The following is a 27045-nucleotide window of genomic DNA, read 5'->3' on the forward strand; positions in this document are numbered from 1 at the left end:
ACATAAAAATAGCCCTGCTGGATCAGACCAAAAAGGTCCATTAGTCCAATGTCCTGACAGTGGCCAATCAGATGCCAGTGCAAAGTCAGCTAGCAGGAGATGAAGGCAAGAGCCTCCCCCCTTCTTCACAGGAACTGGGACTCAAGAAGTCCACTGCTTTGAGCACAGAGTTACATAGCAGCCACTCACAGCATTCTCCTTCATGAGATTATCCAGTTCCCTTCTAAAGCCACCTAAGCTACTGGCCATCACAACTTACAGCAGCAAACTCCTTGAGTTCACTAAGCACTGTGTGAAATTGTCCTTAATTTTAGCTGTCCTCAATTTCTAGCCAGTCCGCTTCTTTGGATGAACCCAAGTTCTAGAGAGTAGGAGAAGAATAATAATATTTCTCTCTAACTACTTTCCTCGTGCCATTCATAATTTTGCAAACCTCCACCCCCTTTCTCCACAAACTAAATCTACATCAAGTTTCCCCTTAGCTGCCTTACTATGATTATTTAAGTGAAAAGTGCCGATTATTATTGTCTTCTCTCACAGAAAAGGTGAAAGAGGGGAGGGCGTTTTAACAAACACAGTTCCAAAAGGAATTGTTGTGAAAATAAGAATTAATAAATGGGGTGGGATTTATTTGGTGTTTTGGGTTGTTGTTGGGGTTTTTTTTGTGTTTTTTGTGTTTTTTTTGGATGCCAGCCCTCTTGTTCCTGATAAATTGAGAGGGATTTGGCTGAGAAGTACAGTATACTGTCTCTCTGGAAGAAACTGCTTTGGCCTACCATGATTCATCCTACCTGGGAATTGTAAAGGTTAACAGTGCTTGTGGGGTCAGCATTACTGAATAGTGAGGGACACAGCTGCCCTTTCTTACAATACAGTGGGCTCAAGGAAGGGCATAAACAGCCTCTCCCCTTCCATTGCAAGCCCCACAGACTGTAGGGACTCATACCAGCTGTAAGGGAAAAGGCGGCCTCAAATTCATGGCTGGCTCATGGTGGCTTCATTTAGCCAGAGCTGCCCTGAGAATTCTGTAGTGGAACTGGAAGGTGGGATATACATGTTTAAATAAATACTTTGATGGTCTCATTTTGCATGCTGTACAGGCGAGTCCCAGGTACATGCCCCAGAGAGTAAACACCGACAGTGCGCTCACACACAGTTCTAATTGGCCGCATGCTGAATATTAGTGCTGGGCTGTAGGCAGGCAAGTATAGGGACTGCTGAACACATGGGTCCTGGTTGGGATGAAGCACAAATTTGCAGAAGGGTCTAGGCACAATTTAGGAAGCTGTGCAGGGCTCCATAAGCAAAGCACAAGGAGGCTGGATTGCTCACTGCCCGGGATATTAAGCTAAAAATAGTTAACAGCTAGCGTATGGAATAGCACCACCAAGCACGGAAACAGGGCATCCAGGTCCCATACAACATTTCAGGATAGGACCTATGTGTGCAGTTCTCTCAACCCTAGTATTGAACATGTTGTTCTTCTCTTGCTAGGGGACATAATAAATGTGATATCACACTACCTAGAGCCCTGAAAGAGCACATACTACTTTGTTACTGAAAAGCCAACCTCTTTTATTAAAACATATAAAGCAAGTTAGACAAGATGCGTCTGAGGTTTTGCCCTCACGTATTTTCGTTATGCCTCTGGTGCTGAAGTGTTGCCTTGTGCTATCTCCTGCCTTCAGGGAACTCAAGAGTTCACTGGCCAGGTTATGCAGCCATGCCTGCAAAAGGTTTCCTTTCGCAGTTTGCAACCATACAGCTCTCATACATCTAAAGCCCAGAAATGTAGTGCTGAGCAGCTGAACGGCTTAGGACATGTGCTTCAGGAGATGGGAGCCTCTCAAATGCAAAAAAAACCCAAACCAACCCTACCCCTTACATAACTGGCAGCCTTGTTGACAAGAGTCCAAGGATGCCCTGGAATGTCCTAAGACCAACATGATGTTCCAGAAACAACAATGGATCCATTATAATAAATGAGAGATCTTGCTACCAACCTGAAAGTAATTCCTCGTTCTGCTTAGCAGAAGGATATGCTGAAAGGAAAAAGAAAAGTACAAATGTGCCCAAAACCACCACACTGGCTCACATCTTTACGAGCTCCAGTAATTGCAGCACCATATGTTAAAGAAGGATCAGATATACTATTAACAGTTAAATTTGTACTCTGACCTTCCTCCAAGCTCAGACCTGCTTACCTGTGGTTTCCAAGATCTTGCAGACAAAATGGGATGCCTGCATCATGCCTTGAACAGATTTTGGTGCCTCTTGCCTTTAACACAATTTGAGGTGAGGTGTGTATATAATTAGCTGAATGGGAAGTAGAATAGGGTTATGACTGCAGCTCATGTTTAGTGAGGAAAGAGCTGAACCATGAGCCCATGTGTTTGGAGAACACACTAATCCAAACCTTGGTTTAGAGTGGTGAGAGAATAAAAATGACTAGGGAAGAACAAAGCAGCCGCAACGCCACACAGTCCCGGTAAGTTACTGTTTGACTTACCAAGTTGTGTGAGTCAGGATTGTAAGTATGAGATAGAAAAGGAAACTCAAGAGTACCTAAAAGACTACGTCAATTGGGTGAATAGAAACTGGAAAATTTTCGGCTGGTAAAAATAAAGGATCATTTGCTAGCAATGAGAACTCTTAGACTGTGAAATAGCCTTGAGCAAATTAGTGATAGTTCCTGTTTTAAGAGTCTTAATACAGTAAATTGAACAGAGGTTTTTGTTGCACAGTTGGGAACAACCTTCTATTGATACCGAATGAAGGAGAATATAGATTAGAGATCTTGTGTGTCCTGATTTATGAGCTCCAGGTTAGAAGATGTCCTTGCTTCAGACAAGTGTTTTAAAAAGACGTGCATTCATTGCACCGCAGCGAAACAATGATCAGTGAGTGAGAGTCATAGGGAAACTTTCCGTCTCAAGCTGGCAATTCTACTACCCCCGGGATAAACAAGGAAGCTTTGTGGCAACTAGAAGACTAACAAATGGACTAGGGCATAACCTTTCAGGGACTAAAATCCACTTCATCAGATGCAACCAATATCATAATAAATCTGTTTGGCTTTTAAGATCCTCAAGACTCCCTTGGTTTTTCTGCAACTAACATTGCTTCTCACTGGAAAGAATCTGATACACATTCTTCTATGAGAGTTCATGGAAACCTTTCTAAAGCACATCTGTGTGTCAGGGCTCCTAGGGTAAAAATAAATAAATAACTTGGGTTGGAGTGCAGACACCAATTTACACAGGGGAAAAGAGACAGAGAGACCTCCTACAGTTCAGCTAAATTGCACATTCACATCCTGAAGAGCTTTTCTTGAAACATGAAACCATTCAGACAAAAGTGATGCTCCAAACAGCTCTGGCAGTAAGCCAAACCAGTGGTTGAAAAGTCTTTCGATCCAAATAAGTCCTCCCAGCTTCACGCAAAAAATCAATAAGAACACAGACATCTATTGCAACAACCACTAAAAGCTTTTATGTGGAAATCTTTGAGATTTCCTTTAACCATAGTCCCTATACCCTTTATTAGCTTCCTAAGTTACACAGGGTATTGCCTGAGTTGGGCATGGTTCAGATTGAAAGTCTTGTTTTAAAATAAAACATGGGCAACATGTTAGAGTCACTTCACACGTTTTGTTTTCACCCACCAAACACTGTCATACTACTGGAGCTGTGTGTAGCGTGAAGGGAAATGACTGAGCATCTTCAAACACTGAAGAGCTACCGTTGGGTATGGCTCCTTTGGCTCATACTTCTTGCTCACACTTTTGGTGTCTACTGCAGCAAACTCTGGTGCACTGTTGAGTGCCACCCCACCGTGTGGCCACCCATGTGCTTTCACACCTCAGAAAGGAGCTAGCACACCAGCCACGGTAGTAAAGGAAGGAATAAGCTGTAACACAACGTTCATTTCTGCAATCCTGATTTAAGCCACAGCTACCGACAATTGTTGGTGGTTCCTGGGGTGGTGGCAGCAGTGGCACCTCTCCACTGGTGCTGGGAGGATGCACCACTACTGGTACCTAACAGTCCCAGATCTGCAGGCTGCTTTCTAGAGGTCTGCTGCAAGGAAGTTATAGTTATGTTTGAAATTTTGCTATTGCTTGGGAAGCCTTTTCTCCTTTCCCAGTACCTTATGAAACATAACCCACCCAGCAGAAACAGTTCGTTGAAGGTATGATGAACAAATCTCTTCACACACACAGCTTGATCTCAACACTGCATAATGGTTGTTTTTCCCCTCAGAAAAAATTGTCAATATTATCCCCTTTTCACACAACACTGACTCTCTAGCTGGCAAGTGAGGCACTACAAAGAAGCGGCATGTGTCCTGACTAGCAATGCTCTGACTCTCTCAGTTGCACAGGGTGCACTATGTAGGTGACATGTGCCAACCTGCAGGCAATGGGCCCAAAAGCAGATTTATTTTCTTCCCGTTTTTGTTATTTATTTAATCATTTGATGATTATCAGTAATCAACAAAACTCTGCTCCAAAAATATTACTTAATATCACAATACTTTGCAAGTAAACACAAATTAACGCAAAATTACAAGATTTCTTCTATAAAAAAATCAAACCTGATTGAATTTGCTTTTGCGGGAGGTAATTATTTCCTTGTCAGTGTTGTAATACTGTACTGGGCAATCAGTTTTCCCCAAATTTATTTCTATATTCACCTACAATTCTCGCTCTTGGATGTTATTTTTGCCGTTACAGCCAAACTTTGTTAAGCCTTTCTTTCCAGGGAGGGAGTACTGTAACTTTATGATTTGTTTATTGCTCCAGTAGTTATGGAAGCAGTCAGATGCCATAACTTTAGAACAACTTCCATTTACATTGGTGTTCAGAAGTGTTAAACGAATGATCAATTCCAGAGTTTGGGACAAACCAAGTTAAGAAGCAGGGATGCCAAGAGAGGTATAATGGCAAGTACTGGAAGTCCATAGCTACTTGCTTCTGAATGACCTTATGAAATAGTTGAATGCACAGCTACTTCTGTTCCCTCCAGATATTGTTGGGAACTCCTAACAGGGGCAATGGTCAGAAATCATGGAAGTTGTGGTGCAGAAACACCTGAAGGGTACCAAGCTAGAGAAGGCTGTCTGATATCTTCTATGACTACTCCAAAGAGGATTCTCCATTCAAGCACATCTGACTTCAGAGAAATTTAAGACTTCAAGTGACCATCTTTAAAGGCTCAATGGGCAACTGGCAGACATACAAATCAATACTTGGATGTCCCAGTAACTTTTATCAAATTCATATGGAGAGAAGTAAAAGATGTGTTCCTAAGCATGGCATTTCCATCCCAATTTCCTGGATTTCAACCAGCTATAAAGACTACATAAATATTATTTGACAATACCATCACTGTAGGATTTCTTTGTGGAACAGAACTTCATGAATTTCTTAAATGCATTTAACACAGCAAAATAAAGGGGAAATTCTGATCCACGGACCACAGCTTTTCTGAAAGAATCTCTGCGACAGGCACTATTGTCATGTTCTCTCACCGATTACCATTTTGAGCTTTGCACTGACCTGAGGTCTGGAAGTCTATCTGGATCGGGTTGGATAAACCATTGACTGCCTCTCGCCACATGCCTCCACCCCCTGGTGACCATGCAGTCACCACACAGCGATACAGCCCAGCATCAGAAATCTGTGTCTGGTACATCCTGTAGCGGAACTCGTTCTCCTGAACCTTTTCCAAGACCACACCATCCACCCGTTCCTGGTCTGTCCAATCTTCCCGCCTGACCACTGAATCTTGATTGAGAGAAATTATGCGAGTGGTCCCATTAGGAGTTGACCGATCATTCAGATGCTTCTCGGCTGTAATGAGGACTGAGTAACGAGGAGTCTTGATGTTCTGGGAAGACACCTTGCATGTCATTTCAAAGGTGTGCCCTGCCATGAAGAATGGCTTCAGTTTCACAGCCTCTACGGTCAGCATATAATCTGAGAAGAGCAAAGGAGGCACAGACATAAGCTACAAGCAAAGGATGAACAAACATATACAGCAAGCAAAGGATTAGTGCTGCAATCTAACATTCAGCAGCGCATTTCATGTTAAAAAAAAACTGAGGAGTGGGCATCATAGTCTGTTAGAGGCAAACACACAAAGAATCTGAGGACAATATGCAAACCTAATAGCATAATTCCCACTGTGTTCAATGGGGCTACTCTCAGGAAAGTACTATATGCGCAAGGCCACAGCCCAAGTGACACAGCCCTTAGTGGCTACTTAGCAGAATGTTGTGACAATACATGAGGAACAGAAGCAGCAAGGAAAGATAGGCATGCAGAATAATTATATACTGAGAATTTAATCTTCATGTTTGGGTGAAGCCCTAATTGAGCCTTAATAAGAAGTTAGAGTTTCAATTTAACACTATGCAGTGGTTGCCTAAATGGGCATGGGTGAACTTAAGAGTCCAAAAAAATAGTTTTATCAAATTTTGTTTATTTATTCTATTTATTAATTATCTACATCGCCCTTCATCCGAAAATCAGAGTAGTTTACAATATTTTTAAAAAACCACAAAAATAAATAACATAGTAGCAAACAAAAACAATATCCCCCACCACAGTTCAAAAACCATAAATAAACTTTTTGCCTATTGCCTAAAGATATGTAATGAAGACGCCAGATGAGCCTCCCTGGGGAGAGCATTCCACAAATGGGGAGACGCCACAGAAAAGGCCTGTTCTCCTGGCAGCACACGAAGAAGGGCCTCAAATGATGGTCAGTTCATATGGGGAGAGGTGGTCCTTGACATATTGCATACCTCTGTCATTTAAGATTTTACAGGTCAAAGCCAGCACTTTGAATTGGGCCTGGAAACTAATTGGCAACCAGTGCAGTCAGGCCAGGATCAATGTATTATGCTCAAACCGTCTTGCCCCAGTGACTAACCTGTCCACTGAATTCTGCACCCACTGTAATTTCCAAACCATCTTCAGAAGCAGTCCCAGGTATATTGTTTTGGAGGAATATAACCTAGAGGTTAACAGCGAATAGGCGACAGAAGTCAAGCTATCCTTGTCCAGATAGGGGCACAGCTGGGCCACCACCCAAAGCTCATGGAAGGCACTCCATGCCACTGAGGCCACCTGAGCCTCAAGCAACAGCAATGGATGCTTAAGTACCTCCAAGCTGCGTACCTGCTCTCTCAGAGAGAATATACCCCCCATCAAAAGAAAGCCATCTCCCATCCATCCGGTCTAAGGAACTGCCCACTAATAGTGCCTCGGCCTTATTGGATTGAGTTTTGGTTTATTGGCTTTCATCCAGTCTATTACCGAGGCAAGACATCAGTCCAGCACATCCACTGCGACACCTGCAAGTGGAGCTGTGTGTCATCAGTATATTGCTGACAGCATAGTCCAAAGCTCCAGATGACTCCACCCAGCATGTTAAACAGCATGGGGGATAAAAATGAAAGCCTGAGGAACCCCACATTGAAGACTCCATAGGGTCGAAGAACACTCTCTAAGCATCCTCATCTGGAATCGACCATCCACATAGGACCAGAACAACTGCAAAGCAGTGCTACCCACTCCCTAACTCGGACAGCCGATCCAGGAGGATACTATGGCTGATGGTATCTAAAACCACTGAGAGGTTAAGGAGAGTTAACAGGGATGCATTTCTCTCCTGACAGGTGTCATTATACAGGGTAACTGAAACAGTTTCTGTGCCAAAGCTGCACCTAAACCCTGTCTGTAATGGATCTAGAAAATCAGCTTCCTCCAAGATCACCTGATGCACCCACAGTACCTCCTGTTGCAGATGATTTAGGTGACATTTGAGTGAAACAAAGCTTAATTCAGGATACAGCATTCATTTGGTTTTCGGATTAATCTCACAATAATTGACAATACTTCAAAAAAATCTGCAAACTTTTAGCATTTCTGCTATTATTATTATTTTTTAAAAAAACCAAGTCTTCTATTTGATCTTTGACTTGTTTGCAAGAATATCAGATATGCATCCACGATTAGGCAGGTTATGTTCCATTATCTCAGAAGTACTTTATCTCAGAAGTTACCTACTTGCAACCATTCAGCATAGTGTCAAGTTCTGGAAAGACACCTATTCACTGTCTGCGTATTGCCTCACCTCCATTTTTAAGACTAAGGTCTAAAGGTAAAGGTAAAGGACCCCGGATGCTTAAGTCCACTATGGGTGTGGCGCTCATCTCGCTTTCAGGCTGAGGGAGCCGGATTTGTCCACAGACAGCTTTCTGGGTCATGTGGCCAGCATGACTAAACTGCTACTGGTGCATGGAGGATTGTGACAAGTTCCAGAGTGCATGGAAACACCGTTTACCTTCCCGCCACAGCAGTACCTATTTATCTACTTGCACTGGTGTGCTTTTGAACTGCTAGGTTGGCAGAAGCTGGGACAGAGCAACAGGAGCTCAACTCGTCGCACCAATTCAAACTGCCGACCTTCCGATTGGCAAGCCCAAGAGGCTCAGTGGTTTAGACTACAGCACCACCCACGTCCCTCTTTTAAGACTACTGGACTTCTTAAGGCAGAATTGGGATATATCATGTGCGCAGTCTGAGATGGTGGTGGCAACTCAGTCTCATAGGCCATATGAATACAGGATTGTTGACATTTACATCAAAAGTATAATGAACAGACAGAGAGAAATATTAAGAGACATATCTGTTTGGGAGGCTTGAGCATTTTTAATTTTTTTGGAAGATATATATATTTGAAAAACAGGTTAGTATTCTTGAGCACTAATAATAATAATAATAATAATAATAATAATAATAATAATTTTTATTTATACCCCGCCCTCCCCAGCCAAGGCCGGGCTCAGAGCGGCTTACAAGCAATAATAAAAACAAGATGAATGATTACAAACTTAAAAACAAAAATAAAACACAACAATTAAAATAATGGAACATTAAAATATTAAAATGTAGCCTCATTGCAGGAGGAGAAGGAAAAGAAGGGGAAAAAAGAGAGAGAGGGGGGAGGGAGGGAATCAAGCTGGCTCCAAGCCAAAGGCCAGGCGGAACAACTCTGTCTTACAGGCCCTGCGGAAAGAAATCAGATCCTGCAGGGCCCTGGTCTCATGAGGCAGAGCGTTCCACCAGGCCGGAGCCAGAGTTGAAAAGGCCCTGGCTCTGGTCGAAGCCAATCTAACTTCCTTAGGGCCTGGGACCACTAGGGTGTTGTTATTTATGGACCTTGAGGCTCTCCGTGGGGCATACCAGGAGAGGCGGTCCCGGAGGTACGAGGGTCCTAGGCCGTGAAGGGCTTTAAAGGTCAAAAGCAGCACCTTAAATCTGACCCTGTACTCCACCGGGAGCCAGTGCAGCTTGAAAAGCACTGGGTGAATATGCTCCCATGGCAGAGACCCCGTGAGGAGCCTCGCTGCAGCATTCTGTACCCGCTGGAGTTTCTGGGACAGCTTCAAGGGCAGCCCCGCGTAGAGCGAATTACAGTAGTCAAGCCTGGAGATGACCGTCGCATGGATCACTGTGGCCAAGTCAGGGCGGGAAAGGTAAGGGACCAACTGCTTGATGCGGCGAAGGTGGAAAAATGTCGCCTTGGCTGTTGCTGTAACCTGCGCCTCCATGGAAAGGGAGGCGTCAAGGATTACACCCAAACTCTTAATGGAAGGCAATGGCACTAATTAGGCCCCCACAAGAGAAGGGAGTTGGTCCCTCATCCCCATGCCATCCCGACCTAGCCATAGGACCTCTGTCTTCGAAGGATTTAGTTTCAATCGGCTCCCACGAAACCATCCAGCCACAGCTTCCAAGCATCTGGTCAATGTGATGTCTCATTTTGTCCCAAAGATGTATAATTTTTTTCTTACAGGGCTTGCTATTGCTGCATTAAAAATAGTTACACACAAACACACATAGAGAATCAGTGAGAATTCCAACAGCAGTGAAGGAATTGCTCTATGCATCTGAGGGGAAAAACACTATTAAATAGAAAAATATGTAAGATTTTTAGTGAATGCAAAGTAAAAGTTCCATGAACTACCACAAGAAATGATTAGCAGACCTGCAATTGAATATTTAAGAAGAAATTTGGGCAGGGCTAGGAGAAAAAAAAAGGTAAAACATTAATTACAGTCAACCTTAAGGGGGAGAAAATATAAAACCATGCATCAATGGCATCTGACATCATATAAACTGAACCTGATTTATAAATCTCTCTGAGGATAACTGCTGGGAAAACCTCATGCAGATTATATGCCACATATTTTGGAGATGAAATAAAATTAAAAGTTTTTGACAGTTAGTGCTGTTTTATAATCAATCACAATATACAATATTCCAAATAAGATGGTTTAGCCTCTAAACCATTTTGAAGGCTGCACTGAATGCCAAAAAAACCAATAAATCTGTCAACAGCAGCTAAAATATCAATTGCCATGTATTGAAAAAAGAAAGAAGTTTCAGCTCTACTTGATGGCTACTGTAGGATTCAAGTTAGACCATTAATGCAGAAATTATAAATATAATATAGCATAATATAAATTATTATATTTAGGCCCATGAAAATAATCAAATATCAGCATTTATCAATGATAAAGTTGGTGATGATGTATGGCTGTCCATGCTGTTTACGTTGTTCTAATGAATTATCTGGCTTTTGCTTTATGCTACTTATTACCAAACTTGAAAGGACTTTATTTATATTTGTAGGTATTAATGCTTGTTTGTTTTGTGTGTTAATGTAAGTATTAAAACTTCTCATGGTAACCTGAGAGTTTAAATAAACAAAACGATTTGAATCAATAATACTGTTTCTATACTACTGCAGTAACATGGAATACAGTAACATGGAATACAGTGCCAAAATAAACATTTTTCACTAAACATAAGTTAATATCATGCAGAACTGAGCCACATTCTGAAGGTGCACAAATGTAAATAAGATGAACTGTAAAAACCGTATAGTTTACTGCTCATTTCCTACCATACAACCTGAGAAGAAGTTTACCAGTACTGGTAGTTATCACGGAGAGCTGTGATAAAAAGGTATTAAATGCAAACATGTTCAAAAGTATTGTTACACACTTCTCATCTATCAATCTGGGCATGATAAAAAAGCTTAATATATTATGAAGAATGAAGTCAGTATCCAGATTTATAAGACGGATTCATACCTACATTGGAGGGATTTTTTTTTGCCTGATCCTGCAAAAGTTTTGTTACAAAGTAGGGCAGCTTAGTTCAGATAATGGCACTTTGCCAAAACTGTTCATATGTAAAAGCAGCAACAAACATTACATTTGTGCTTTGTGATCAGTTCACAACAAATCACCAGGACTACAGCTCGCAGGGCCCTTCATAAGAATATCAAATCTACTGCTTCCATCACCATCCTATTTTAGTAGGCGGAAGCTGACAATTCATCAAATATAGCATTTTAGTCATATTTTTGTGACTAGTCGATCAGTCTAAAAAAAAAAGTATAGCCTGTTGCTGCTATCTGAAAAGGGCTTGGAATTACACTAGGAAATGCAACTTGGTGGTGCCAAACACTGGTTTTCCCTCAACCTGCTCCCTCATTTGGCCTCTACATGTTTCTACAGGTACATCACATACATTTTAGCTTTTCTGTATGAAAGAGGCAGGTCACGTACCATGAAAGCAGGGCTTTTATTTATAGATTTGAACTAGCTTGGCATTTAGGCCGTTTGAACAACAATCCATTTTCTTCCAATAAAAAAGCTGGCTGAATATTAAACACAAGGTGAATCTTTTACAAGGCAACAGGGAAATAAGATATACCAAGCTCGCAACACACTTCACAAAATTAAAACGACATACAATAATACTTTTGTCCTCCCCCAAGAGATCCGCAAGGTACTTGTTTGTGATTACAGCAAAAGGTGGGGTAAGCACAGTGCGCAAACTGCTAAGCACCAAACTGCTCAATTGCTCACATTAAAAATAGTTTAATGCTGCAGACTCAATTCCTCAAAGGTGAAGATGATTTTCTTGAATGGAAAGCTCTCAACTTCCTACCCCCAAGAAAGCATGCAAGAGTGTCTTCCGTCCCAACAATAATTAGCACAGATACATAGTGTTATGCCTGGGAAATGGGTGGTTTACTTGGGCAAGGATTGTGGCAATGTACAGTAGAACACACTTTTAAAGTCTCTATGCTGCCCTGCTGAGTGGCATCGTTGTCCTCAAGCTATGAAACCTGGAACAGCTGAACAGGGGCAGAAAACTAGAAAAGGGCACAAGGAAAGAACAGTGGTGTGTTTTGCGTATGGAATGAATAAATAATAGAATCCTGAAATTGTAGACTTGGAAGGGACCGTGAGGGTCATGTAGACCAACCCATGCAACACAGGAATCACAAATAAAGCATCCCTGATATATAGCCATCCAATCTCTGCTTAAAAACCTCCAATGAAGGAGAGTCCACCAACTCCCGAGGAAGTCTGTTCCACTGTTGAACAGCTCTTACTGTCAGAAAGTTCTTCCTAATGTTTGGCATGAATCCCCTTTCTCGTCGTTTGAATTCATTGGTTTGGGTCCTATTCTCCAGAGCAGGAGAAAGCTAGCTTGCTCCATGTAGAAGGAAGCCCTTTAGATATTTGAAGATGACTATCACATGTGCTCTCAGCCTCCTCTTTTCCAGGATAAACTACCCAACTCCCTCAACCATTCCTCATAAGGCTTGGTTTCCAGACCCTTTATCATCTTGGTCACCCTCCTCTGCACACATCCTAATTTGTCAAAACTCCAAATGTGGCCTGACCAAGGTAGAATAGAGGAGTACTATTACTTCTAGAAGTATAGTCTCCAGATCAAGAGAATAGCATTAGCTTTTCTTTTTCCTTTTTTGCTGCTGTATCACTTTTTTGCCTCTAGTTAAGCCTGTGGTCCACTAAGAACCCTAGATCTTTTTCACATGTATTGCTGGCAAACCCATGTGGTATCGTAATTTAAAGTTGTCAACCTACTCTTTCACATTTTCTCCTCAACTTCCATGTTTAATATATTAATAAGATGTCAATCACTTTTGTAGAAGACAATTAAGCTACTGTACTCGGGGATACAGAGAGATAAAAACCAGGTCCCTTACCCAGAAACCTTTGCCAGTAGTGTCACAAGCGAGGGCAAGTTTGACCCCTGCATCACTGATATCATGGACTGTAGCCATTTGCAAGAAGGTAAAGACAGGCACAACACTTCTACATCAGTGGTTCACAGCCTGACTAAAGAAGCTATCTGGGGGGCGTGGGGGAAAGACAGGATGACAGCTTTGCTGATCATTTATTAACAAAACAGAGAGAGCAGTCAACTGATTCCCCTCCTAAGGCCTTATAGGTAAGCATCTGCATGCTAATCTGAGCCAATGAACTGTCCTCACAGAACCTGGGAATGAAAGCAGGCAATCATATCCTACATTGGCCATTGGTATTCCCCTTAAATGCTGCATCTAGCCAATAAATGTCTAATACTAATAAATGTCTGAGAATGATCAGCATCACTGCCACAAACTCTTTCAACCTGTGAATTCCCAACTGAGCGGATTTGCACTTGATCCCTTGGAGAGTCATTTTTGAGGTTCAGTGGAGATCTATAAGGAAAGCTGCAAAGAAAGGGAAATAAATTTCCATTCCTCATTCTGTCCAGACCCTTCCCTTACTGGCGCTATTCCATGTCTCCATTTGTTGAATAAAGTAAAGAAGAAAATACTGCCTTCAGGCAATACTTTCTAATGACACCTTGTTGCCGCAAATCACTGAGTAGTTTTATAAACTTCCTAAGAACAGTTCATTGGCCACATGAATGATAACAAATGCTGGTTACAAACAGGAAATTTTAAGCCAAACATTATAGTATGCATAGCATAGTATTATAAACATGCATGCAGAATGTTCTTTTATTTAAAAGTATCATCTTCATTTACAAGAGGATTCTCCAGTGGCTATTATATAGATTGTCTTAAATGCTTAGTAGTAGTAATGTTGGTCATCAGTTACAAGCTCAATTACTACTGCATTATTTGCATTAAATAGAACAGTTACATTTCTTATTACAAGAGACGGTCTCATACACAGTTTTAACATAGGCATTTCAGAACAGTTATGTATGCAAGTCGGTCCAATGAACACCATGTAATATTTGCTGCACCAGAGGACTTGTGACTGTGCAGTACACTGCCCAAACAAATGCAGCTGCCTCAAAATATTCACCTAATTCCAGGCACAAAATGCATCACACATTGGATAAGCAACGTTCTGACCAGATGCCTACCAGAGAGGCAGTAAATGATTATGCCTTTATTTGTTTCAGCAAGAGTTTGCCACTGACTTCAGGAGGCAGCCTCAAAGGCAATGTGAGTACTGCATTAAATGCCTAAATATGCAAGATTATTCTTAAGGGGTAACATCCAATCTCTGCAACGGACAGCTCAAACAAACTTGCATCTTATCTCATTAATGGTCTTAGCTGTCCTTTGAAGACAGAGTCAATTCTCTCCAAAGATGTCACATATGACTCAAAAGAGATTGGGCCCAAACATGCTGTTCTTGGTCCCTTCAGAAGTCTCCTCTCTCTCTGGTTCCTATACCTGTGTCTTCCCAAATTCTCTTCTACTAATTCTTAAGAATTACAAATCAACTGCAATGTGAATGCCTGCAACAAACTTTCCCATAAGTACCGTATTTTTTGCACCATAACACTCACTTTTTTCCTCCTAGAAAGTAAGGGGAAATGTCTGTGCGTGTTATGGAGGGAATGCCTACGGGTGGCATGCCTACTGATTTTCCTCCTCTAAAAACTATGTGTGTGTTATGGTCGGGTGCGTGTTATAGAGCGAAAAATACAGTACATTTCTTTGTGACAATATTTTGACTAATCACTTAAGTAAGGATACATTCTCCTAATGTGCTTTCCCTATGAGCTGCCCTTGACTATTTTCATTTTATAATAAAAACAGACTTTTAAAAAAAACTGGAGGCAGTTCAAGCTATTAAACTCTCCAGAAGCTCCAAGCTGTTTACACAGCTTTTACTTGCTCAGTGTTGATTTTATATTTCCAATTACGCACAAGCAAGGCAAAAAGCTGAAACATTCCATAAACCAACGTTAAGATGTGCTAGTAGTTAAATGAAGAGTATTTGATTGTACTTAGCGCTAATAGTGTGGATTTACAATGATGTATAATAATGAGAAAACTATTAAGAGTAGTTCCTGAAAATCATTACCATTATAATTAAATTCTGCAAGGAAGCAACAGTAGGCAAGTTGATTGTGAAGGTTGTAAATGAAGTTGCCTTGATTTTACATCTCAAATCTATGCACAACAAAACATATTAGGAAAGAATATGACCACTTCAGAGCCTCCTTCCTCTAGGATTCATTGAGATGAACAGCAGCAAACTCTCTGACACATCTTGCAATATTCTGCATGCTTTACTACCATCAAAATCATTTTATTTTTTTTACCCACCCTTCACTCTAAGATCCCAGGGCAGGTTACAATTTTAAATACAGCATGAAAAACCATTTAAAACAGCTTACGAACACAAAAACAGAGTGGGTCCTAAAAAATATGCCCCTAAAGTGTCAAAGGCCAGGGTGAACAGGTTTGTTTCCAGCATTTGCTGAAAGCTGTATAGTGAAGCTGTCAGATGCACCTCTGTGGGTAGAGAGTCTCACTACTTAGAGGCTGCAGCACAGGATGTCCCCAACCTTTATAGCAAGGTTAAAGAAAACTCCTTTCCTGTCTCTACTTTGAACTTCATTTTGTGGCATTTCGGAATCCAACATGGCCTTTGGTTCCTAGATCACCTGGGTCCCAGGAAGCAGCTTACCATCACACCTAAGAACGAAGACTATGCTAAGCATCAATACAATACAATCTATGTGGGTCTGTCCTTGTGCTTGGTCTGTAATCTGCAGTCAGTGCAGAATTATGCAGAGCAATTGTTGACAGGAGTGAGACCCTGTCACAATATTACACCTCTGTTCAGAGATCCACACTGGCTACCAGACCAAATGCAAGGTGCAACAGTTGGTATTGTTATGAATTTGCGCAAAGGGGAAGGGGGCAGGCTCCTCATCAGAGGCACCAACTTCTCAAGATGATTGAGGGGCCCCGACACAATGTCCTGATGTCACATGCGCAAGGTCACCAGGGGGCGGAACCAAATGCCCTTTGAACATTGAGGTATGGTGGCTGCAAAGGGGAGATCACCTTTTCAGCTGTGACATCTTCTCCTTGGAATTTCCCTCCCCTTATATATTAACCAAACACCCTCATGGATGGTGCTCAGAAAACAGACAAAATATGCTTTATTCTCTCACTGGCTTTTAATAGTATTTTATTTTAATGCAATTGCTGATGAGCTGTTTTAACCCCCTTAAGGTTCTTTTACATTTTACCATAGTTTTTATTAGGTGATTGTTATTAGCCATCTTGGCAGAGGTAGGACATAAATATTTTAACAAGGAATAACTAGGCAAACACTTCGTCAACTTACTATTATGCAATTGCTATACAGAAAAGTAGAACAGTACTTCAAGACCAATTCTGTCTTTATAAAAAGCATTTCAAGTGTGGTATTTCACATTTTATGCCTATGTTATCAAGTTGAAGCTGGTGTTAAGCGCAGCAATTATGATCCTGAGACTAGGAAGTAAATGTCTAAGATTGACTTGGTGTTTTTCCCCCCTTAATGCCCACATTCCTGAATAATAATGTACACTGAAAATAAATTGTTTGTGTTTCCATGTTTTATCACCTCAACTAAGCTATTGTGTAGAATAACTGCAGCACATTTTTGCTGGTGCACTTAGGCCACTGAATATTGACTCAGGAGGTGGAACTAATTGCAAGTATCAGATTGCAGTGCTCTGGGTTTTGGATAAAGCTTCAAGGCCCTCCCCCCACCCCAGAAATCCCCACTTATTTCACAAGAACTGCTGCATAGTACAAAGTTTAAGGGTAGCAGCCTCCGTAGCATAATTGCTTTCTTTTCATATAAATTGCTTCCATGATCTCCAAAACGAGTGCACTGTTAGCATCTTTTCATGGTCCTTTTCTGTACTGCATTTCAGAAATACAAAGGCAAGGGATCATTTAATTTCAGACTGAAGACAAGGAGATAGAACAAGTTACATTATCACCACCTCTCTCTCTTTTTCCTTGTCTTAATCTAGTGCTCAAAACCAATGATTGCAAGAACACTGAGGTTGTATACTTCTTTGCAAATAGTTTAACAGATGCCCCTAATATACCACTGCTTTCCTCTCCCAGAGAGGAAAAAAACATGGGCATGTTTTGCAGAATTCATGAGGCAGCAGCGTTCTCTGTATCCAGACTCTCTAGGAGGAAGTAAATAATCGTGGGACAGAAAACAGGGTTCTCATTACAAGGTTTCCACCCAAGTAGCTTTCAAAATGTACTTAAATACCCCAGGGATACTAAATGGCTTTTGGGAGAGCGCATACTGGCAGCTGCAAGCTAACACCGATTAAAAGGAAACCCCCACTGACCACCAACGAGAGTAAGGCACACGGTAAGTGGGTCCAAGGCCAGAGATAGTGATTTACAAGAGGGCTATTGCTGTATATAGCATTTTGTCTTAAGCTTATCTGCAGTGTATGGGGTGTTATGGTCAGGAAGGTGGTTTTCACTACCCCCAGGCTCAGCCACACATATGAAAGATCTGCGTTGTGTGTGAACCCAAGATGCATTGTTACAAGTCTGTACCAAAGCCTCCAACTTGGAAAGCCCAACAACCTAGTTTTAAACACATCCATTTGCTCACTTATCCCCTGGGTAAATTTGAATTTGACACCTTTCCAAATCCTGCCCTTCTGTTTTCCCGTGGGCTAATGTTAAGTACTTTAATAATGAGAGAGGTAGCCTGGCCTTCTGCCCTTGACTGCCCAGACAAATGCCTGCCTTCCTGTAATCACAGGGCAACAATCCAACTCCCTATTCACATTTCCTCCCCTCTTCTAGGTAAATTGTTTTTGCTATAATAAGATGCAAGTTTGTTCAGTTAATTCCCTCTCCTCTCCCTCACCCCCCATCCTGCCTTGAGTATACTCAAGACAGTCTATACGGAAACCAAGAAACACTCCTCCTACATCTCCTGGTATCTCCCTTGTTCCCTGAAAGACAAGACATGCCAGAAACAATTTCCCCTTTTAAAAAAAGTCTAGGATTTTGGACAGAATTTTTAAACAACTAAGAACCAATGCCTTCTTTCCTGGTAACAGAAGGGAGCAATAAATACATTTATTTTGTTTGATTTTCTCTGTAATGATTTGTTTTATTTTTTGTTTTATTTTTCGCCAGGAGCAGATTTCACAATTCAGTGCCATGCCTGGCTCATATTAGAAACCCCCCCTATTTACATGGTGTTCCCTTTAAAGTGTTTGTAATTACTCCACAAATATTAGGGTCAGTTGTATACCGTTTCCAACCAGCCTAAATTGGTAGGCAGTGGCACCAGCCTTGAGGTACCTTGAAGTACCAAGAGACTTTTGAGTACTAGGGATGAGACTGTTCCAAAGTAATTCAGCCCAGCTTTGTACAGTACTGAGTGTATGGCTCAGTTATGATACTTAGGACATCTTAAAAGATAGATCTTGAGAAAGCCAATTCTGCTGACCCTTTAGACCTTGCTCGGTCCCCAAAATATGTTCTTTTTGCGGGGGGGGGGGGAGTTGCTGTCTAGGGAATTTAGATTTGATACACAAGATCTAAGATTGTGAAACTGAATTAATTTTAAATTAGCATCTCTAGCATAGATCAGATTATCAGCGTTTAGCCGAACTGAACTGGTATTAGGTTTTCTTCAGCAAAGCTATACCCAAGGAATGACGAGTTCTTATGGCTACCTCTATACATCTAATTTTAAGCTGGGAATTGAATCTGGCTGATGAGCCACATACTTATTCCCCTGAACTCCTGTGGGTCAAGTTTTGACAGGTAGGTAGCATTGTCAGTCACCTGACATCACAATGATATCAGGTGAGCCACTTTACCAAAACTATCAGTTGACTACCCCTACTTACAAAGCACTGTGTACAGGGAATTGCACATGGCTTTGAAGATGCTGTCACTCAGCTGATCAGTGATCCTGGCAAAGCCCCTTTAGGCCAGATATATCTTTATCTGACCCACACCTGGCATCATATATGAATAGTTTATTTTTAATGTGATATGTAAATTGGGCCAATGGCAGGAAGAAGTTTAAATTCGAGATCCGTGGAGCTCCCTGAACATTCCATATGTCATATATGATGTCAGGCCTAGGGCAGATGGACATGGTTTGGTCAAATAACCTAGTGAGACAAACTGGGATGTCTTGAGGACCAAATTATGTCTGTGGTCTGCAGCTTCTTCACTGCTGTTTTAAATGAACTGAGGAGGGGACTTATAAAAACTGATTGACTTGGTAAATGTTTGTTTTCATAAAGCTTGAATCCTGTGTCAGTGTCGGTTTATACTGTCCATTTATGACTATGCGATTTTAAAAGTGAAGTAGACAGGGGATGTACAGTATGTTGATTTTGCTCACTGATGTTTAACCAATTTAATGCTTCTTTAATTTAATAGTTTATGGTACTGTAAATTTTAGTTTCAGGCACCAATCTCTATAATTTGCTATCTTCCTTTATCTGTTCTAAGCTGAAAATCAAACCAGTTTCCCTACTCCTTTACAGGATAAAATTTCAGCTTCAAAAAGAAAATCAGATTAGCAACAAGGGAAGTAGTTTATAGTAGCTTGACTGGTATATTGAACTCCTTCCGAACCCAGCCGTAATTTCTATTCCTCCTCCTCTGCCTCTAAAAACTTGCCTTTGATGATCAAGAGATATTAAATATGAATAAGAGATAGGAGAAGCTTGTCAGTAAAAAGCTACTGATTCTTGTCTCTGAAAGGCAGGCCTGTTCTTAAGAAGTACTCCTTGATTTGCCACTTAGCTCTCAGTTTCCGTTTGTGATCGATCTTACAAGGACTAAGTATCTATCTTAGACTTGTCAGTGGAGTACAGTATTTTGCATTTAATGCAACCCACAGTGCTCTAGATACAGTAGAGTTAACCTTCAAAAACACCAAGTGCCTACACTCTTATCAAGTGTATAGTGGCGAAATGAAAAGAGGAAAAATTTTAAAGGCTGAGAGAGCCTTTCTAGTTTTGTGGCATGGCCAGACACATACTTACACTGTGTGTGTGGCATTGTTGTTTTTTAAGTACCATAGGTCAGTCCCAAATATGATGCTCACTTAGGGTAGCTATTATGTCCCACTTTGCTTTACTTTGAAGTCATCCTCTTGTTGAAAGGCTGTCCAGTCCAAGTCCAGTTTCAAATGAAAGAACTATAAGGAGGAAGAGCAGAGGCTGCCCATCAGCAGTTAGCTCCTGGACAGCAAACTGAATAGGCACACAGGTCAACTGGGCCAGCCTTGCCCTTGACAGTGAGAGATGTATTGCACTTCTATTTCTATTACAGTCATTGGGTCAGATTCACCTTACAAACCCTGTCAGCAGAAGGCTTCACAATAGGACTCTGCTCCCCTCCCCTGTGCCTCCCTAAATTGGGTGGTTGGAAGAACAGTAGCGAGAGGAGAGGGGAGCTGATATGCTTGTGCTGATGAAACATTTGTAACAGTGTGACGTCAAATTCCACCCACTATTTCTAAGTTTGCATATTATATAAACACATGCAAATTTATGCAAATCTGTGCCCTCTTTTTGGCAATATGTAAGCTTACCCAGCACGCTATTTATTTATTGGAAAACATGTAAGGGACCCTCACGGGCAGGCAATTATTCTCAAGCAAAGTTTCAACATCCTACAACTACTGAAAGCATGTTTGAAAGGGGATGGATTTGTTATAATTCTGCTCTGGCAGCATACAATCAGATAAATGCCAGATTTAGTTTTCTATTCTAGATGCAAATCTTCAGATTAAAAGGAAAATGTCTGGTCAAGATTTGCATTTTAACTAGCTGGCTGTTAAGTCTTTTCTAACACTAGGTACATTGTCTCAGTATCTTCAATATCCCCCACAAACATCCCTTGAAAGCGCAGGGAATATTACAGACTCAGATTAAGTTACCTATAATTATTGTTGTATCAGCATGACATATTGAGAGAATGCCATTAAAACAGTCAAGTTTAGAAAATAGTATGTTAAAGGATCCAGGAGTACAACAGACGTCAGGTACAATGTAAGGTGGGGGGAGAGAGAGAAGGTCGGTGGATATTGTTAAAAATAAGAGTCTAGTGGAATAGCTATAGAGTATTTCAGATTGAATATTCCCTTTCCCCTTAGCCTCCTACCTATTTATTTTGTCCATCTTTCGCATTTTAGGGCTGGCCAGTGTAGCACATTGACCTTTTCTTAAGGTCACTACAGTGGTACCCCGGGTTACAGACATTTCAGGTTACAGACGCTTCAGGTTACAGACTCTGATAACCCAGAAATAGTACCTCGGGTTAAGAACTTTGCTTCAGGATAAGAACAGAAATCGCACAGTGGCGGTGCGGCAGCAGCGGGAGGCCCCATTAGTTAAAGTGGTGCTTCAGGTTAAGAACAGTTTCAGGTTAAGAACAGACCTCCAGAATGAATTAAGTTCTTAACCTGAGGTACCACTGTATTGCCACTGCCCAATCTTCCTCCCCAGATATTCAGGTTTGCAGACATAGTGAAGGGAGTCCTACAGCGTCCTTAATATTTCCAAAAACTGGAATGTTCAGAGTGAACTCTACAGATCTCTAGTTCAAGTATTTCTACTTCTTCAAGCCACTGGGCCAATTCACATTGACTGGGAAAGTTTTGCCTATAGTCACAAATCGTGGTTAAAAACTATAGGCAAAATGTTCCTAGGTCTCAATGCTTCTCATAAAACAAAATTTAAAATAAGTAATAAAAATAGATATCCTACAAACAAGAGCTGTGTGTAATCCACAGAGACTTAAGTCCAACACAGAGAAACTCCAGCCTATGAACAGCAGTGGGCCTGAGGTACTTCCATCATTTCCTGGCATGTACGGTAATCTTAACAAAGTTCAGATTGCCACAAATTCTAGAATGCAATGCTGAAGGCTAAATCAAGAGATAGCATTACAGAGATGGTGGCAGACAACGGTGAGGAAGCTGTGAACACAGGACCTCAAATACTACATGACCCACCTGGGTCAACAGGAGGTCAGGACTATTGCAAATCTGGAGCTAAGCCACATATTCTGACTGGTTTTATGTCCAGATCATCTGCCTGAGGCTAGGACCACCAATGTTCAGTCCCTGCAGAGAGCCATTCCACTGCAGATCATAATCAACAACCCTCAGGTCAAGTGCTTTAAGGAGCTGCAAAGTCTAGTAAAAACATATGCACAGACCTATGTAATTCAGTTAACATAGTTCAGTTTTAATGTTATTTGGTTTACACAGAGCAACTCAAAATTAAGTTAAGCACATGAGACCCAAACTCATCACTTGGTAAGAAGAAAATTTGAAAAGCAAAGGGGGGCGGGGGGGGGGGGAGAAACCAGCATCAGAAACAAAGATGAACTGTCAAAATACTGTTTTGCACATCTGGCAAGAAATGGAACTTGCTAAAATATCAAGGAAAACTGTGTTTACTTTAAAATAAATAAAAAGCAGGGGGAGAGAATGCCACACATGCAGCCACCACATTTCAGATCACTCAAAGCACATCCAAAAGAGTAGAAACAGATTTCCACAGTCTAACAAAAATGGGATAAACCTGTCTTTCACAAACAAGGCTACATTTTAAAGTCTGAGCAGCTATTATACTGTTTATGCTACATTTCTCTCAAGAGACACAACAGCTACAAAGCCTCGTGTGAGTGACAAGCAATTTGGATACTGTACTTTACAAAGAAAAGCTTCCATTTCAGTCCAGGAGGAGGAAAACATTCTTAGCCCAAGTATGTCACACAAATTTTAAAACGTCACATTTTTATCAGCCACCAGAGGAATCCATATATTTGGTGCATGTATATAAACCAATCTGCAGACTTGTTTCACACAAACTAACTTCAGGTCGCATCTGAAAACCATGTGCAGTACCGCACAGTAGGTCCACATGCCCCCCCCCCCCCCAATCCCACACTGCCTGTTCTATATTTTGCTTTAGATGTTAGTCAGATCAGGGCTGGAGTTAACTAAGATTGCCCTGAAACAATGGTTTGCAGTCTACCAAAATTACTTTTTAAATGTTACTTTACAAAACATAGAAATTGCAGAGTTCTGATTTTAAAATCAGATTTGGGTATTTCGTACGGATGTGGTATACACTTAGCTCCGCTCAATGAACTGAAGACACTGAAGCAATTTGAAGCCTTTGCTGAAGCCATCTCTTATTTTCCCACAGGATTTTGGGTCCCAAATATGCTAAGAATAAATTGTACTAAGGAAGGAAAACTATTATCTGAGCCACTGCAGGTATATTAGGTCAGTTGCCTCCCAAATGAACCCTTGATAAGCCAGGGGCCCTGCTCCATGCTCTTCTGCCAACAGGAACATAGCAGGGGCCTATAAAAGACAGGGCCTTCTCTGCTGTGGTGCCTAACTTTAATATTAATTTAATTTGTTGCTTTAATATTAATTTATTGATGGGTATGCGTTTTTTGTGTATTTCTATTGACCAATGTAAGCTATCTTGATTATTATAGGAAGGCAGGGTACAAATGCTGCAAATAGATAATGCCACTGAGCAAATGGGAACAGGTCACTCATTATAATAAAAGAGGAAGGAGGAATAGATTACAAGCAGAAGGACTAGATCACAGATATTGTTGGCAATTTGCCGTCCGAGTCATAATCTAGGAAAGGTCAGTATTTTTAAAAAGGTCAAGCTCTCTTGGAACAGCAATATATATGATAAAGACTGCACTGCATCGAATGTATGAGAAAAGGCATTTTGTTTTTCAAAGGTCTTATTTTTCATGCAACGCTTTTGAATTTGGACACATATTCAAGGCACTGATCTCTCAGCCTCGTTCTGCTTGCCTGCACTGTTGCTGCTGCCTCCCTTCTGATCCCCTTCCTCCTGTACTGCAGCAGCCACACAACCATCCCAGCCTTGTAAACCATTTGGAGACAATTATAGCTTTGCAGTATATAAATTGCTTAAATAATAAAAACAAATCAACAAACAAACATGATTTTAAGATTGGAGAACACACCACAAATGCATCTGCAAGACTACAATCCATTAGATAAATTTTGGACTCTAGACCTAATGGTATGAAAAGTGGAGGTGGGGCTCTTTAGATGGTAATGGGCATTATTCCAGACAATCTTACAGGGACCCTTCTTTAATTCTTGCACTGAAATGTGGCAAGCCAGTCCTGCTGCATCTAGGGGAACCCCCTGTCCAGAGGGGCCCAGGACTTCTGCCCCAATTCTATCCCTGACGGCAGCAACAGTGATGGCTCAGTTCTACGCATGACAGCTGTAGGCATGACTCTCCTCTCCTTTTTAGCCACAAAGGGCTACTAGCTCCTTAAGAGAGTCCCATGTATGCAACTGATGCTCACCTAGCTCTCTGGTGAGCAGCAGCAAGTATGTGGAGAGCACAGGGTGAATGTGTTGTTTGCCACTTAAGTGCTTGCCCATGGGCAATACCTGCTTGGCCCATGGAGCAAAAAATTGCAGAGCAGCTTGGCATTCATCAGGCAGCCAATAAGCTGCTTTTAAAACACAACAAAATTTAATTCTATGACACAGAAAGATATCCCAAGAGAATGAGTTTTAGTGTTTGTGATGGAAGTCTAGGCTGCTAATTTAAGCATTCCTGCCTGACGATAGTGAGTTGTGCAGTGCATACGTGTAGTTAATTCTTCATCCTTTGAACGATATTACTGTATTAGATAGAAGTCCATGGCCAAGGAACATTCTCCTAGTCCTGTCCCACAGCTGAAGTGCACACTTGCTCTCAAAACGTTTGCCAGTGTGGTGTTAGCGCTAGAAACTTCGACTCTAAGCCTGGATGTTTCAATAAGCATCTAGTTACTAAAATAATCACTGCATGCCCATAAATTAAGTGAGCCACAGATCTTTCCTCCTGATCCACTAATTTATTCCTTTTGCACTGAACCTTTTGCACTGAGCTGCAAGCTGTCCATTCACTATGTGACACTCTTAGACAAAAAGCCAGGATTTCCCTGCTGACTCTGTCCCTTCTTTATCAGTTAACTTTTCGTTACCAAGCAAGAGGAAGAAGGAAGATACCTATCTTGAAAAGCATGCCTCAACCAATGAACGGCACAGCAGAAACTAGTTCAGATTTTCTGGTGCCAGATTAAGTTTTCCCCCAGGCCTTTTAAGGTTGCTGCAGCCTTTTAAATCTGTTTTAGATTTCCGGTTTCATTCTTTGCTCTTTTAGCTTTTGTTTTAAGGTCTTGATTTTTACCTCCTCCCATACTTTTATAGTACTGCATTGTATGACTAATTTAAGCACAAAGCTTAAGTTTTCATTTATTTTATTTTAATTCTGTAAATGCCAAGAATGTTTATTATAGGGTGGCTTGTAAATGCCATTACAAAAAAAACCTCCTGGTTGGCAGTGGGGCTTCAGTGCTCTGCATACCTCTTTGCACCACATCATTAAAAGAAACCAAAATAAAATTATGCAAACTAATGAAATTTGCAGAATAAGGGAAATTGTACAAAAAATGGGCTTTTTTTGCACTGTTAATAGAAAACACTGGGTTTTTTTGTTATTGCCTTTCTTGTAATGCAGGGCTTTGACAATGAGCCTGTCTGCCATGACACTGGGATCATGACATCCTTCTCCAGGGGATGAGACCAGGAACTCAGGGTGGAAGCCTCAAATTTACACGTGGAAAAAGAGGAGCCCATTGTGTCAGTACCTCTCCAGCTGCTGGATGCTGCATTGCCTTCCTCTGAGAACTCTAGCTCAGAAGCCTTAGAAGAACCACAGCCTTGCCTGCTCTGCCAGAGTCAGTGAAAGATAAAGCACGCAGAGTCCATTTAAATGAAGGGGCTGCTCCCACGAAAGACAGAGCTAGCAACTCTGATAAACTGCAGCTCTAAGCCCAAGTCTGGGGATGACTGCTGCTGAATACAGCCTCCAGCCTGGGCCACACACAGAACTGTCCAAAGTACCACCGAAGCCTTGCCTTTGTATTGCTGAGACCATCACTCAAAAAGGAATAATAGCACGAATTGCTTCAATCTAACACTTGAAGCCCAGATTCAGTGCTTTAATTGGATACCTGGTGCAGCATACTGTACACCATCTAGCCTCATGGCAAAACTGCTTCTCGACGGGTTCAGTAAACACATACGCAAAGCAAGTCGACAGAAAAAGAACACAGCAACTCTGATTCACCGTGGTGTTTTCATTCTTACAAACACCTTGTGACAGATCCCCGCATGTAAAAATGGAGACAGAAAAACTCAGAAGTAGCTACTTGTCCCGGGCATTCAACAAGAACTGAAGCCATTGATCACATGAACTTTCAAGTCAGCCCTTAGTGCAGAGTATGACACAGTATTGTAGCTGCTGCCGACAAATAATTACATTCTGAAAAATCTTCATGAAGGTGACTGCTGACAGTTCTGAAGCATGTGGATTTGGAAATGCTGTTTCTGTTTCTTCCACCCTTTACAGCCCAGACTTCGAGGCTACTTTGGTCTGTTCTTGAATATCACAGGGCCAGATCACAGGGCTTTCGGGAACAATGCAAGTTTCTGCTTGTGCTTTCTACAGGCAATGAACACAAGGTGTTCCAAGGAAAAGGGCAGTTTGCCTTTTTAAAGCATGTTTCCCACACTCAAGTTAAGTTATGTGAAGGAGTGCCCAATCAGGACTGTTGGCTGCTGTCTAGACACAACTTTCCATCAGATAAAAGCTCTAACCAAAAACAGCTGTTAGTTTACTCTATTAAAAGAACAGGAATCTGATAATGATCCAAGTCAATTACTTGATTTCCTTCACTCTAATCATGAGGCCGAGGGGGCTGGATATCCAAGGCCACCATGACAACC

The 27045-nt window shown here is 41.4% G+C and overlaps 1 protein-coding gene across 3 annotated transcripts in view; it reads right to left on the minus strand.

The window, feature by feature from the left end:
- The window catches only part of PTGFRN (prostaglandin F2 receptor inhibitor), a 79846-nt gene that overhangs the window by 17323 nt on the left and 35478 nt on the right, over window positions 1-27045 (minus strand). For 2 of the 3 annotated variants that reach the window (XR_014563573.1, XM_083736393.1), the window contains exon 6: window positions 5561-5980. The exons of the other annotated variant lie outside the window; for it this stretch is intronic. Coding sequence is in view for 1 of the 2 variants with exons in the window: in XM_083736393.1 (XP_083592519.1) it covers window positions 5561-5980 (420 nt within the window). In the remaining variant the exon portion in view is untranslated. The remainder of the gene's footprint in view (window positions 1-5560; window positions 5981-27045) is intronic. 3 annotated transcript variants of the gene reach the window in all.

This window comes from Podarcis gaigeae (genome assembly GCF_964106915.1).
Source record: "Podarcis gaigeae genome assembly, chromosome: 4".
Classification (NCBI taxonomy): domain Eukaryota; kingdom Metazoa; phylum Chordata; class Lepidosauria; order Squamata; family Lacertidae; genus Podarcis; species Podarcis gaigeae.